The 13175-nt window shown below is 61.4% G+C and overlaps 1 protein-coding gene across 2 annotated transcripts; it reads right to left on the bottom strand.

The window, feature by feature from the left end:
- Positions 1-2035: 2035 nt before the first annotated feature.
- PYURF (PIGY upstream open reading frame) lies at positions 2036-12938 on the bottom strand. Of its 2 annotated transcripts, none has more exons than XM_032981362.2 (3): positions 12570-12938; positions 7135-7374; positions 2036-2171 (listed from the first exon to the last, which is right to left on the bottom strand). In XM_032981362.2, the coding sequence occupies exons 1-2, from the start codon at positions 12818-12820 to the stop codon at positions 7182-7184; spliced, it is 444 nt and encodes a 147-aa protein (XP_032837253.2). In that variant the 5' UTR covers positions 12821-12938; the 3' UTR covers positions 2036-2171; positions 7135-7181. The 2 variants fall into 2 exon arrangements, with proteins under 2 accessions (XP_032837253.2, XP_032837254.2); XM_032981363.2 differs by lacking the exon at positions 2036-2171 and adding an exon at positions 2178-2937.
- Positions 12939-13175: the final 237 nt, after the last annotated feature.

Genomic DNA, 13175 nt, shown 5'->3' with positions numbered 1-13175 from the left:
GGCCCCACGGCTCGGTGGCCAGGCCCAGGCAAAACCAGGCCCCAGCTCCGGGCGTGGATTCCGGCCCTCACCCCAACCCTCACCGCAACCCTCACCCCAACCCTCGCCCCAACCCTCGCCCCAACCCTCGCCCCAACCCTCACCCCAACCCTCACCCCAACCCTCACCCCAACCCTCACCCACGGCGGGAATTGCCCGGCCGAAAAAACGTGGAGGCTCGCGAAACGGCGGCGGGAGACGTTCCCCCCAAACGGGCGTCGTCGGCCGAACCTTCGGGACGACGAGCGCCCCCGGGCCCCGAGATGGTCCGCGGGGACTCGGAGAAGATGGGCGGGGAGACGAGGAGGAGGTGGGGGGAGGAGTGGAGGACGAGGAGGACGAGGAAGAGGGCGAAGAGGGCGAAGAGGAGGCAGTCCCTTTCGGAGGCAGCAACGAGACGGGGGTACCCGGAGCGAGAGGACGGGTCGGCCCGCTCCGACGGCGATTTTGCGAACGTAGCCGGAGGCGCGGAGCGCGATGCGGGGACATCGAGCGGCGGGAGCTCGTTCCGGGCTCCGGCGCCGACTTCCCGGTCCGGGTCTTCCGCAGATTCCGGGCGCTGGGACGGAGGAGTGGGGGGAGAAGACGGCGGTGGGGGGGCGCCCCCCGCGAGGTGGACCAAGGTCGGGGGTTCGTGGAGGCGGAGCGGCCAGGAGCAGCCCCTCGCTCGCCCGGCCGCCTACGACGATTCGTAGGGAGGGGGGGGGGCGAGACGGAGACCGTCCCGGGCGGGGTCACGGTCAGGGCGGGGTCAGGGTCACGGTCAGGGCGGGGTCAGGGCGGGGTCACGGTCAGGGCGGGGTCACCGTCAGGGTGGGGTCAGGGCGAGGTCAGGGTGGGGTCAGGGCGGGGTCACCGTCAGGGTGGCGTGGCTGGAGAGCCGTGAGGGCACCGTGGGGTCCCCACGATGCCGGAGCAGGCACCAGACGGGGGGCAATGGGGAAGCCGCCACCACAACCATCACCATCACCATCACCACCATCACCACCACCACAACCATCACCACCATCACCACCATCACCACCACAACCATCACCACCATCACCACCATTACCACCACCATCACCACCACCACAACCATCACCACCACCACAACCATCACCACCACCATCACCACCACCATCACCGCCGCCACCACCACCATCACCACCACCACCATCACCGCCGCCACCACCACCGCCACCATCACCACCACCACCATCACCACCACCACCGCCACCATCACCACCACCACCATCACCACCACCACCGCCCCAGGTGCAGGGTCCTGAGACTCACGGAATCTGGGCGTCAGGCTGTGGACAATAAACACTCAGGCTGCAGCGAAGGTGTGGGGCTGATTTTAATTTGTCAACGCGAGAACGCGGCAGGGGCGGTAGCGGCAGCGGCAAATGAACCCCCCAGAGACTCGTCAACACGACCGCCATGGCCCGCTGGGCCATTCTCCACACACGCTTCTCCCGTGCTTCTCCCGTGCTTCTCCCGTGCTTCTCCCGTGCTTCTCCCGTGCTTCTCCCGTTGCTTCTCTCACTGCTTCTCTCACTGCTTCTCCCGTGCTTCTCCCGTTGCTTCTCCTACTGCTTCTCCCGTTGCTTCTCCTGCTTCTCCCGTTACTTCTCTCACTGCTTCTCTCACTGCTTCTCCCACTGCTTCTCCCGTGCTTCTCCCGTTGCTTCTCCTACTGCTTCTCCCGTTGCTTCTCCCGTGCTTCTCCCACTGCCTCTCCCGTTGCTTCTCCTGCTGCTTCTCCCGTGCTTCTCCCGTTGCTTCTCCCGTGCTCTCCCGTGCTTCTCCCGTTGCTTCTCCCGCTGCTTCTCCTACTGCTTCTGCCGTTGATTCTCCCGTCGCTCCCCCAACGTCCGCGTCTTCAGGCTCAGCCCGTCGCCGCTTTCAGTTGTGCCGGAAGAGCTTGAGGCCGAGCCAGAGGCCCAGCCGCAGGGCCAGCAGCAGGGGCAGGGCGAGGGCGAGCAGAAGCGCCGCGTGGCACGGGGAGACGCCCCCCGAGGGGGAGGTGCAGCCGCCATCGCAGCCCCGCAGCAGGGCGCACGCGGGGAGCAGCGGCAGGGAGCAGGCGGGAAGCAGCACGGGAAGCACGGGGAGGAGCGTCGAGAGAGGGGGCAGCACCGGCATGGCTGTGGGGAGAGAGACACGGGGGGAGAGACACGGGGAGAGAGACACGGGGAGAGAGACACGGGGAGAGAGTCAGAGAGAGACACGGGGGGAGAGACACGGGGAGAGAGACACGGGGAGAGAGACACGGGGAGAGAGACACGAGGAGAGACACGGGGAGAGAGACACGGGGAGGAGCGTCGAGAGAGGGGGCAGCACCGGCATGGCTGTGGGGAGAGAGACACGGGGAGAGAGACACGGGGAGAGAGACACGGGGGGAGAGACACGGGGAGAGAGACACGGGGAGAGAGACACGGGGAGAGAGTCAGAGAGAGACACGGGGGGAGAGACACGGGGAGAGAGACACGGGGAGAGAGACACGGGGAGAGAGACACGAGGAGAGACACGGGGAGAGAGACACGGGGAGGAGCGTCGAGAGAGGGGGCAGCACCGGCATGGCTGTGGGGAGAGAGACACGGGGAGAGAGACACGGGGAGAGAGACACGGGGAGAGAGACACGGGGAGAGAGACACGGGGAGAGAGACACGGGGAGAGAGTCAGAGAGAGTCACGGGGAGAGAGACACGGGGAGAGAGTCAGAGAGAGTCACGGGGAGAGAGACACGGGGAGAGAGTCAGAGAGAGTCACGGGGAGAGAGACACGGGGAGAGAGTCAGAGAGAGACACGGGGAGAGAGACACGGGGAGAGAGTCAGAGAGAGACACGGGGAGAGAGACACGGGGAGAGAGACACGGGGAGGAGCGTCGAGAGAGGGGGCAGCACCGGCATGGCTGTGGGGAGAGAGACACGGGGAGAGAGTCAGAGAGAGACACGGGGAGAGAGACACGGGGAGAGAGACACGGGGAGAGAGACACGGGGGGAGAGACACGGGGAGAGAGACACGGGGAGAGAGTCAGAGAGAGACACGGGGAGAGAGACACGGGGAGAGAGACACGAGGAGAGACAGAGAGAAAGACACGGGGAGAGAGACACGGGGAGAGAGACACGGGGAGAGAGACACGGGGAGAGAGTCAGAGAGAGACACGGGGAGAGAGACACGGGGAGAGAGACACGAGGAGAGACAGAGAGAGACACGGGGAGAGAGACACGGGGAGAGAGACACGGGGAGAGAGTCAGAGAGAGACACGGAGAGACACGGGGAGAGAGACACGGGGAGAGACAGAGAGAGAGACACGGGGAGAGAGACACGGGGGGAGAGACAGGGAGAGAGACGGAGCGAGAGAGAGACGGGGAGAGAGACAGAGAGACAGGGAGAGAGACAGGGAGAGAGACAGAGCAAGAGACAGGGAGACAGGGAGGGAGACAGGGAGAGAGACAGGGAGGGAGACAGGGAGAGAGACAGGGAGACAGGGAGCGAGACAGAGCGAGAGACAGGGAGACAGGGAGAGAGACAGCAAGAGAGACAGGGAGACAGAGACAAGGAGGGAGAGACAGGGAGACAGGGAGAGAGACAGGGAGTCAGGGAGACAGAGAGACAGGGAGAGAGACAGGGAGAGAGACAGGGAGAGAGACAGAGAGACAGAGCGAGAGACAGGGAGACAGAGAGACAAGGAGGGAGAGACAGGGAGACAGGGAGAGAGAGACAGGGAGAGAGACAGGGAGAGAGACAGGGAGTCAGGGAGACAGAGAGACAGGGAGAGAGACAGGGAGAGAGACAGGGAGAGAGACAAGGAGAGAGACAGGGAGAGACAGGGAGTCAGGGAGAGAGACAGGGAGAGAGACAGAGCGAGGGACAGGGAGACAGGGAGAGAGACAGGGAGACAGGGAGAGAGACAGGGAGTCAGGGAGAGAGACAGGGAGACAGGGAGAGAGACAGGGAGACAGGGAGAGAGACAGGGAGACAGGGAGAGAGACAGGGAGACAGGGAGAGAGACAGGGAGACAGGGAGACAGGGAGATAGACAGGGAGACAGGGAGAGAGACAGGGAGACAGGGAGAGAGACAGGGAGACAGGGAGAGAGACAGGGAGAGAGACAGGGAGAGAGACAGGGAGACAGGGAGAGAGACAGGGAGACAGGGAGAGAGACAGGGAGACAGGGAGACAGGGAGAGAGACAGAGCGAGAGACAGGGAGAGAGACAGGGAGAGAGATAGAGCGAGAGACAGGGAGAGAGACAGGGAGAGAGACAGGGAGAGAGACAGGGAGAGAGACAGGGAGAGAGACAGGGAGAGAGACAGGGAGATAGACAGGGAGACAGAGAGATGCGACTGCTGCTGAATAACAACTTGGCACGTCCGACAACACCACAGAGCGTGTGGCCTTAAAGGCAAATAATAAACAGGCAACGTTTCAGGCAGTGGCCCTTTTTCAGAATGCATCAATCAAATATTTCGCCGCTGCTGAGTTGCGTCTAGAGATTAAACATAGCACGGGGGTGGGGGGGGAGAGCCGCACAGATGGAGACAGGAAATCATGATGTCAGGGATGGCAACTTACACTGCACACTTTGATTGCTTAGCCAGGAGATGCCCCGAGTCTCGGGCCTCTCCTGGTGGTGACCCCCGGGGGTCACTCCCACGGTGATAACCACTCACCCACCTACTCACCCACCCACTCACCACCCACTCACCCACTCACTCACCCACCCACTCACTCACTCACCCACCCACTCACCCACCCACCCACTCACTCACCCACCCACCCACCCACTCACCCACCCACCCACCCACTTACCCACAGTGATAACCACTCACCCACAGTGATAACCACTCACTCACTCACTCACCCACTCACCCACCCCCTCACCCACAGTGATAACCACTCACCCACTCACCCACCCCCTCACCCCCAGTGATAACCACTCACCCACAGTGATAACCACTTACCCACCCACTCACCCACCCACCCACCCACTCATCCACCCACCCACTCACTCACCCACCCACCCACCCACTCACTCACCCACCCACCCACTCACTCACCCACCCACTCACCCACCCACAGTGAGAACCACTCACCCACTTACCCATAGTGATAACCACTCACCCACTCACCCACCCCCTCACCCACAGTGATAACCACTCACCCACTCACCCACTCACCCACCCCCTCACCCCCAGTAGTAACCACTCACCCACAGTGATAACCACTTACCCACCCACTCACCCACCCACCCACCCACTCACCCACCCACCCACCCACTCACCCACCCACTCACCCACCCACCCACTCACCCACCCACAGTGAGAACCACTCACCCACTTACCCACAGTGATAACCACTCACCCACAGTGATAACCACTCACCCACTCACCCACCCCCTCACCCCCAGTGATAACCACTCACCCACAGTGATAACCACTCACCCACCCACTCACCCACAGTAATAACCACTCACCTACCCCCTCACCCCCAGTGATAACCACTCACCCCCAGTGATAACCACTCACCCACTTACCCCCTCACCCACAGTAATAACCACTCACCTACCCGCTCACCCCCAGTGATAACCACTCAGCTAACCCCTCACCCCCAGGGATAACCACTCACCCACTTACCCCCTCACCCACAGTAATAACCACTCACCTACCCCCTCACCCACAGTAATAACCACTCACCTACCCCCTCACCCCCAGTGATAACCACTCACCCACTTACTCACCCACAGTGATAACCACTCATCCACAGTGATAACCACTCATCCACAGTGATTACCACTCATCCACAGTGATTACCACTCATCCACAGTGATTACCACTCACTCACCCACAGTGATAACCACTCACCCACTCACCCACCCCACTCACCCACCCACTCACCCATCCACCCACTCACCCACCCACCGTGATAACCACTCACCCACCCACTCACCCACCCACCATGATAACCACTCACCTACCCACTCACCCACAGTGATAACTACTCACCCACCCACCCACTCACCCACCCACTCACCCACCCACCCACTCACCCACCCACTCATCCACCCACCCACTCACCCACACAGTGATAACCACTCACCCACCCACTCACCCACCCACAGTGAGAACCACTCACCCACTTACCCACAGTGATAACCACTCACCCACAGTGATAACCACTCACCTACCCCCTCACCCCCAGTGATAACCACTCACCCCCAGTGATAACCACTTACTCACCCCCTCACCCACAGTAATAACCACTCACCTACCCGCTCACCCCCAGTGATAACCACTCACCTAACTCCTCACCCCCAGTGATAACCACTCACCCACCCACCCACTCACCCGCAGCGATAACCACTCACCCCCAGTGATAACCATCCAGTCACCCCCGGTGATAACCACTCACCCACCCACTCACCCACTTACTCACCCAATCACTCACCCAACCACTCATTAACCCGCTCACCCACCCCCACCCATTCACTCATTCACCTGTCTACCCATGCACTCGCCTACCCATTCACACACCACTCGCTCTACTCGCCTATTCGCCTAACTCAATCACTCACCCACCCATGCACATATTCACTCACCCACTCACTCATTCACTCGCACACCCACCCACCCAATCACGCACTCATTCACTCACCCACGGAATCATTCACCCGCCCACTCATTCACTCGCCCACTCACCCACCCAATCACGCACTCATTCGCCCACTCACGCACTCATTCACACGCCCACCGACTCATGCACTCATTCACTCGCCCACTCACCCACCCAATCACGCACTCATTCGCCCACTCATGCACTCGCACACCCACTCACCCACCCACGGACTCATTCACTCACCCACCCACCGACTCATTCACTCACCCACCCACTCACCCACCGACTCATTCACTCACCCACCCATGGACTCATTCACTCACCCACTCACTCACCCACCCACGGACTCATTCACTCGCCCACCCACTCACCTACCCCGCTCACCCCCTCCTTACGAATGATGTCACGGGATCTTTACCGTGCACAAGGCGATGGACACGGGGGGTGTGTGTGTGTGGGGGGGGGTTGTTGAGCACGGCTCACGATACGCACCCCGCAGTATTAACCGGGGCGGCCCCGTCGCGTTCGAACCTCCTCCTCTACCGCGGCTCGGTCGCTCCGGGCTCCGAGCCTGCGGGCCGGTCCGCCCCGGACTTTGCTGGGGAATCCGAGTCGGATTCCGCGTCCGTGATTTTGCGAGCGTCCTCGGCGGTGAGGTGGGGGATTCCCTCCACGACGGGGAACACGAGGGCCAGCTCGTCGTTCACCAGCCAAGAGCGAGCCTCGTCCAGCCTGGCCGGGAGGGGCAGGGGGAGAGGGGGGGGAGAGTGGGGGAGAGGGTGGGGGAGAGGGAGGGAGAGGCAGGGAGAGGGTGGGGGAGAGGGAGGGAGAGTGTGGGGGAGAGTGTGGGGGAGAGGGAAGGAGAGTGTGGGGAGAGGGAAGGAGAGTGTGGGGGAGAGGGAAGGAGAGTGGGGGAGAGAGTGGGGGAGAGGGAGGGAGAGAGGGTGGGGGAGAGTGTGGGGGAGAGTGTGGGGGAGAGGGAAGGAGAGTGTGGGGGAGAGGGAAGGAGAGTGGGGGAGAGGGTGGGGGAGAGGGAGGGAGGGAGAGTGTGGGGGAGAGGGTGGGGGAGAGGGAGGGAGAGTGTGGGGGAGAGGGAGGGAGAGTGGGGGAGAGGGTGGGGAGAGGGAGGGAGAGTGGGGGAGAGGCAGGGAGAGTGTGGGGAGAGGGAGGTAGAGTGTGGGGGAGAGGAAGGGAGAGTGTGGGAGAGGGAGGGAGAGTGTGGGGGAGAGGCAGGGAGAGTGTGGGGGAGAGTGTGGGGGAGAGGGAGGGAGAGTATGGGGGAGAGGGGAGGGAGAGTGTGGGGGAGAGTGTGGGGGAGAGGGAAGGAGAGTGTGGGGGAGAGGGAAGGAGAGTGTGGGGGGAGAGGGAAGGAGAGTGTGGGGGAGAGGGAAGGAGAGTGTGGGGGAGAGGCAGGGAGAGAGTGGGGGAGAGGGAGGGAGAGTGTGGGGGAGAGGCAGGGAGAGTGTGGGGAGAGGGAGGGAGAGTGTGGGGGAGAGTGTGGGGGAGAGGGGAAGGAGAGTGTGGGGGAGAGGGAAGGAGAGTGTGGGGGAGAGTGTGGGGGAGAGGGAAGGAGTGTGGGGGAGAGGCAGGGAGAGAGTGGGGGAGAGGGAGGGAGAGTGGGGGAGAGGCAGGGAGAGTGTGGGGAGAGGGAGGGAGTGTGGGGGAGAGGGAGGGAGAGAGTGGGGGAGAGAGTGTGGGGGAGAGTGTGGGGGAGAGGGAGAGAGAGAGTGGGGGAGAGGCAGGGAGAGTGTGGGGGAGAGGGAGGGAGAGAGAGTGTGGGGGAGAGTGTGGGGAGAGGGAGGGAGAGAGTGGGGGAGAGGCAGGGAGAGTGTGGGGGAGAGGGAGGGAGAGAGAGTGTGGGGGAGAGTGTGGGGGAGAGGGAGGGAGAGAGAGGGGAGAGGCAGGGAGAGAGGTGGGGGAGAGGGAGGGAGAGTGGGGGAGAGGCAGGGAGAGTGTGGGGGAGAGGGAGGGAGAGTGGGGGAGAGGCAGGGAGAGTGTGGGGGAGAGGGAAGGAGAGTGTGGGGGAGAGAGTGGGGGAGAGAGTGTGGGGGAGAGTGTGGGGGAGAGGGAGAGAGAGAGTGGGGGAGAGGCAGGGAGAGTGTGGGGGAGAGGGAGGGAGAGAGAGTGTGGGGGAGAGTGTGGGGGAGAGGGAGGGAGAGAGTGGGGGAGAGGCAGGGAGAGTGTGGGGGAGAGGGAGGGAGAGAGAGTGTTGGGGGAGAGTGTGGGGGAGAGGGAGGGAGAGAGTGGGGGAGAGGCAGGGAGAGAGTGGGGGAGAGGGAGGGAGAGTGTGGGGAGAGGGAGGGAGAGTGTGGGGGAGAGGGAGGAGAGAGTGGGGAGAGAGTGGGGGAGAGAGTGTGGGGAGAGTGTGGGGGAGAGGGAGAGAGAGAGTGGGGGAGAGGCAGGGAGAGTGTGGGGGAGAGGGAGGGGAGAGAGTGTGGGGGAGAGTGTGGGGGGAGAGGGAGGGAGAGAGTGGGGGAGAGGCAGGGAGAGTGTGGGGGAGAGGGAGGGAGAGAGAGTGTGGGGGAGAGTGTGGGGGAGAGGGAGGGAGAGAGTGGGGGAGAAGCAGGGAGAGAGTGGGGGAGAGGGAGGGAGAGTGTGGGGGAGAGGGAGGAGAGGAGGGGAGAGGGAGGGAGAGAGTGGGGGAGAGAGTGGGGGAGAGAGTGTGGGGGAGAGTGTGGGGGAGAGGGAGAGAGAGAGTGGGGGAGAGGCAGGGAGAGTGTGGGGGAGAGGGAGGGAGAGAGAGTGTGGGGGAGAGTGTGGGGGAGAGGGAGGGAGAGAGTGGGGGAGAGGCAGGGAGAGTGTGGGGAGAGGGAGGGAGAGAGAGTGTGGGGGAGAGTGTGGGGGAGAGGGAGGGAGAGAGTGGGGGAGAGGCAGGGAGAGTGTGGGGGAGAGGCAGGGAGAGGCAGGGAGAGGGTGGGGGAGAGGGTGGGGGAGAGAGTGGGGGAGAGGGTGGGGGAGAGGGAGGGAGAGTGTGGGGGAGAGTGTGGGGGAGAGGGAGGGAGAGTGTGGGGGAGAGGCAGGGAGAGGGAGGGGGAGAGGGAGGGAGAGTGTGGGGGAGAGGCAGGGAGAGGGTGGGGGAGAGAGTGGGGGAGAGGGAGGGGGAGAGGCATGGAGAGGGAGGGGGAGAGAGTGGGGGAGAGGGTGGGGGAGAGGAGGGAGAGAGTGGGGGAGAGGGTGGGGGAGAGGGAGGGAGAGAGTGGGGAGAGGCAGGGAGAGAGTGGGGGAGAGGGAGGGAGAGTGTGGGGGAGAGGGAGGGAGAGTGTGGGGGAGAGGGAGGGAGAGAGTGGGGGAGAGAGTGGGGAGAGAGTGTGGGGGAGAGTGTGGGGGAGAGGGAGAGAGAGAGTGGGGGAGAGGCAGGGAGAGTGTGGGGGAGAGGGAGGGAGAGAGAGTGTGGGGGAGAGTGTGGGGGAGAGGGAGGGAGAGAGTGGGGGAGAGGCAGGGAGAGTGTGGGGGAGAGGGAGGGAGAGAGAGTGTGGGGGAGAGTGTGGGGGAGAGGGAGGGAGAGAGTGGGGAGAAGCAGGGAGAGAGTGGGGGAGAGGGAGGGAGAGTGTGGGGGAGAGGGAGGGAGAGTGTGGGGGAGAGGGAGGGAGAGAGTGGGGAGAGAGTGGGGGAGAGAGTGTGGGGGAGAGTGTGGGGGAGAGGGAGAGAGAGAGTGGGGGAGAGGCAGGGAGAGTGTGGGGGAGAGGGAGGGAGAGAGAGTGTGGGGGAGAGTGTGGGGAGAGGGAGGGAGAGAGTGGGGGAGAGGCAGGGAGAGTGTGGGGGAGAGGGAGGGAGAGTGGGGGAGAGGCAGGGAGAGTGTGGGGGAGAGGCAGGGAGAGGCAGGGAGAGGGTGGGGGAGAGGGTGGGGGAGAGAGTGGGGGAGAGGGTGGGGGAGAGGGAGGGAGAGTGTGGGGGAGAGTGTGGGGGAGAGGGAGGGAGAGTGTGGGGGAGAGGCAGGGAGAGGGAGGGGGAGAGGGAGGGAGAGTGTGGGGGAGAGGCAGGGAGAGGGTGGGGGAGAGAGTGGGGGAGAGGGAGGGGGAGAGGCATGGAGAGGGAGGGGAGAGAGTGGGGGAGAGGGTGGGGGAGAGGGAGGGAGAGAGTGGGGGAGAGGGTGGGGGAGGGTGTGGGGGAGAGGGAGGGAGGGTGGGAGGAGGGAGACGAACGAGGAATGGCAGGAAAGAGGTTTTCAGTGGGGTGAGTCTGTGGGTCTCTGTGTAGTGAGTCGGTGGTGAGTGATGACTCTATGGTTTGTCTGTGGTTCTCTGTGAGTCTATGGTTCTCTGTGGGTCTGTGTGAGTCTATGGTTCTCTGTGGGTCTATGGTTCTCTGTGGGTCTGTGTGAGTCTATGGTCCTCTGTGTGAGTCTATGGTTCTCTGTGGGTCTGTGTGAGTCTATGGTTCTCTGTGGTTCTCTGTTAGTCTATGGTTCTCTGTGGGTCTGTGCGAGTCTATGGTTCTCTGTGGGTCTGCGTGAGTCTATGGTTCTCTGTGTGAGTCTATGGTTCTCTGTGGGTCTGTGTGAGTCTATGGTTCTCTGTGGGTCTGTGTGAATCTATGGTTCCCTGTGCGTCTGTGTGAGTCTATGGTTCTCTGTGTGTGTCTATGGTTTTCTGTGGGTCTGTGTGAATCTATGGTTCTCTGTGGGTCTGTGTGAGTCTATGGTTCTCTGTGGGTCTGTGTGAGTCTATGGTTCTCTGTGGGTCTGTGTGAATCTATGGTTCTCTGTTGGTCTGTGTGAGTCTATGGTTCTCTGTGATGAGTCTATGGGTCTCCGTGTGAGTATATGGGTCTCCTTGTGATGAGTCTATGGGTCTCCGTGTGATGAGTCTATGGGTCTCCGTGTGATGAGTCTATGGGTCTCCGTGTAATGAGTCTATGGGTCTCTGTGTGATGAGTCTATGGGTCTCCGTGTGATGAGTCTATGGGTCTCTGTGTGATGAGTCTATGGGTTTCTGTGTGATGAGTCTATGGATCTCTGTGAGTCTATGGGTCTCTGTTTTAGCCTATGGGTCTCTGTGTGCGTCTATGGGTCTCTGTGTGAGTCTATGGGTCTCTGTGTGATCGGTCTCTGTGTGATGATTCTATGGGTCTCCGTGTGATGAGTCTATGGGTCTCCGTGTGATGAGTCTATGGGTCTCTGTGTGATGAGTCTATGGGTCTCTGTGTGATGGGTCTGTGTGAGTCTATGGGTCTCTGTGTGACGAGTCTATGGGTCTCTGTGTGATGAGTCTATGGGTCTCTGTGTGATGAGTCTATGGGTCTCTGTGTGATGAGTCTATGTGTCTCTGTGTGATGAGTCTATGGGTCTCTGTGTGGTGAGTCTATGGGTCTCTGTGTGATGAGTCTATGGGTCTCTGTGTGATGAGTCTATGGGTCTCTGTGTGATGAGTCTATGGGTCTCTGTGTGGTGAGTCTATGGGTCTCTGTGTGATGAGTCTATGGGTCTCTGTGTGGTGAGTCTATGGGTCTCTGTGTGATGAGTCTATGGGTCTCTGTGTGGTGAGTCTATGGGTCTCTGTGTGGTGAGTCTATGGGTCTCCGTGTGATGAGTCTATGGGTCTCCGTGTGATGAGTCTATGGGTCTCCGTGTGATGAGTCTATGGGTCTCCGTGTGATGAGTCTATGGGTCTCTGTGTGATGGGTCTGTGTGAGTCTATGGGTCTCTGTGTGAGTCTATTGATCTCTGTGTGAGTCTATGGGTCTCTGTGTGACGAGTCTATGTGTCTCTGTGTGATGAGTCTATGGGTCTCTGTGTGGTGAGTCTATGGGTCTCTGTGTGATGAGTCTATGGGTCTCTGTGTGATGAGTCTATGGGTCTCTGTGTGATGAGTCTATGGGTCTCTGTGTGGTGAGTCTATGGGTCTCTGTGTGGTGAGTCTATGGGTCTATGTGTGAGTCCACAAGGCCTACTCCCCGTGAAGCCTCCACCTTGGCCTGGCCGAGCCTACCGAAGAGGGAGGCGGGAGAGCGGGCACACGAGCAATGCGAGGTCGGGGGCCGCGAGCTGCGAGTGCGGGCGACGAGGAAGCGGCACGCCGCGGCCTCTGCTGCTGCTGATGTTGCTGCTGCTGCTGAGGCCTCTGATGCTGCTGATGATGTTGTTGCTGCTGATGATGTTGTTGCTGCTGATGATGATGTTGCTGATGATGTTTCGTGTCCCTGGGAGGATTCTGAGTCGGGCAAAGAGCGAGGCCGACATGACGGCTCGTGACGTCACTGCCTGTAAGCGCAACACCGCCCAAGGGCGCCTTTAAAAAAGCTACGGCGGTGACGTCATTTGCAAGGTGCCCTTGATCGTGACGTCACCACGCGATTGCTGCCGCGGTGATGACGTGTCTCTTCTAGATTTAAAGCTTTCGTGACTGCTAGGATCCATACTCTTTGGTTCTATTGGGTAAAGTCACGTAGGTGAAAATAAAATAACAAAAAACTAAAAAAATCACGACGTTTCGGCCACAACACAAGCGGCCTTCATCAGGTGAAGGGACGAGACTGGTAGGACAGCGCTGGAGTGAAAAAGCCACGCTTAGATCACGACCTTAAGCTGTGTGAGA

The sequence above is a fragment of the Petromyzon marinus genome (assembly GCF_048934315.1).
Source record: "Petromyzon marinus isolate PM22_M1 ecotype Great Lakes invasive population chromosome 80 unlocalized genomic scaffold, UKy_Petmar_22M1.pri1.0 chr80_unloc.2, whole genome shotgun sequence".
NCBI classification, from domain to species: domain Eukaryota; kingdom Metazoa; phylum Chordata; class Hyperoartia; order Petromyzontiformes; family Petromyzontidae; genus Petromyzon; species Petromyzon marinus.
This window is presented reverse-complemented; position numbering and strand designations above follow the sequence as displayed.

Coding starts and splice junctions, on each gene's coding strand:
- PYURF (XM_032981362.2), bottom strand. CDS start 12,820: ATGTCGGCCTCGCTCTTTGCCCGACTCAGAATCCTCCCAGGGACACGA. Junction 7,375..12,569: donor CTCTCCCGCCTCCCTCTTCG/GTAGGCTCGGCC, acceptor CCTCCCGGCCAG/GCTGGACGAGGCTCGCTCTT.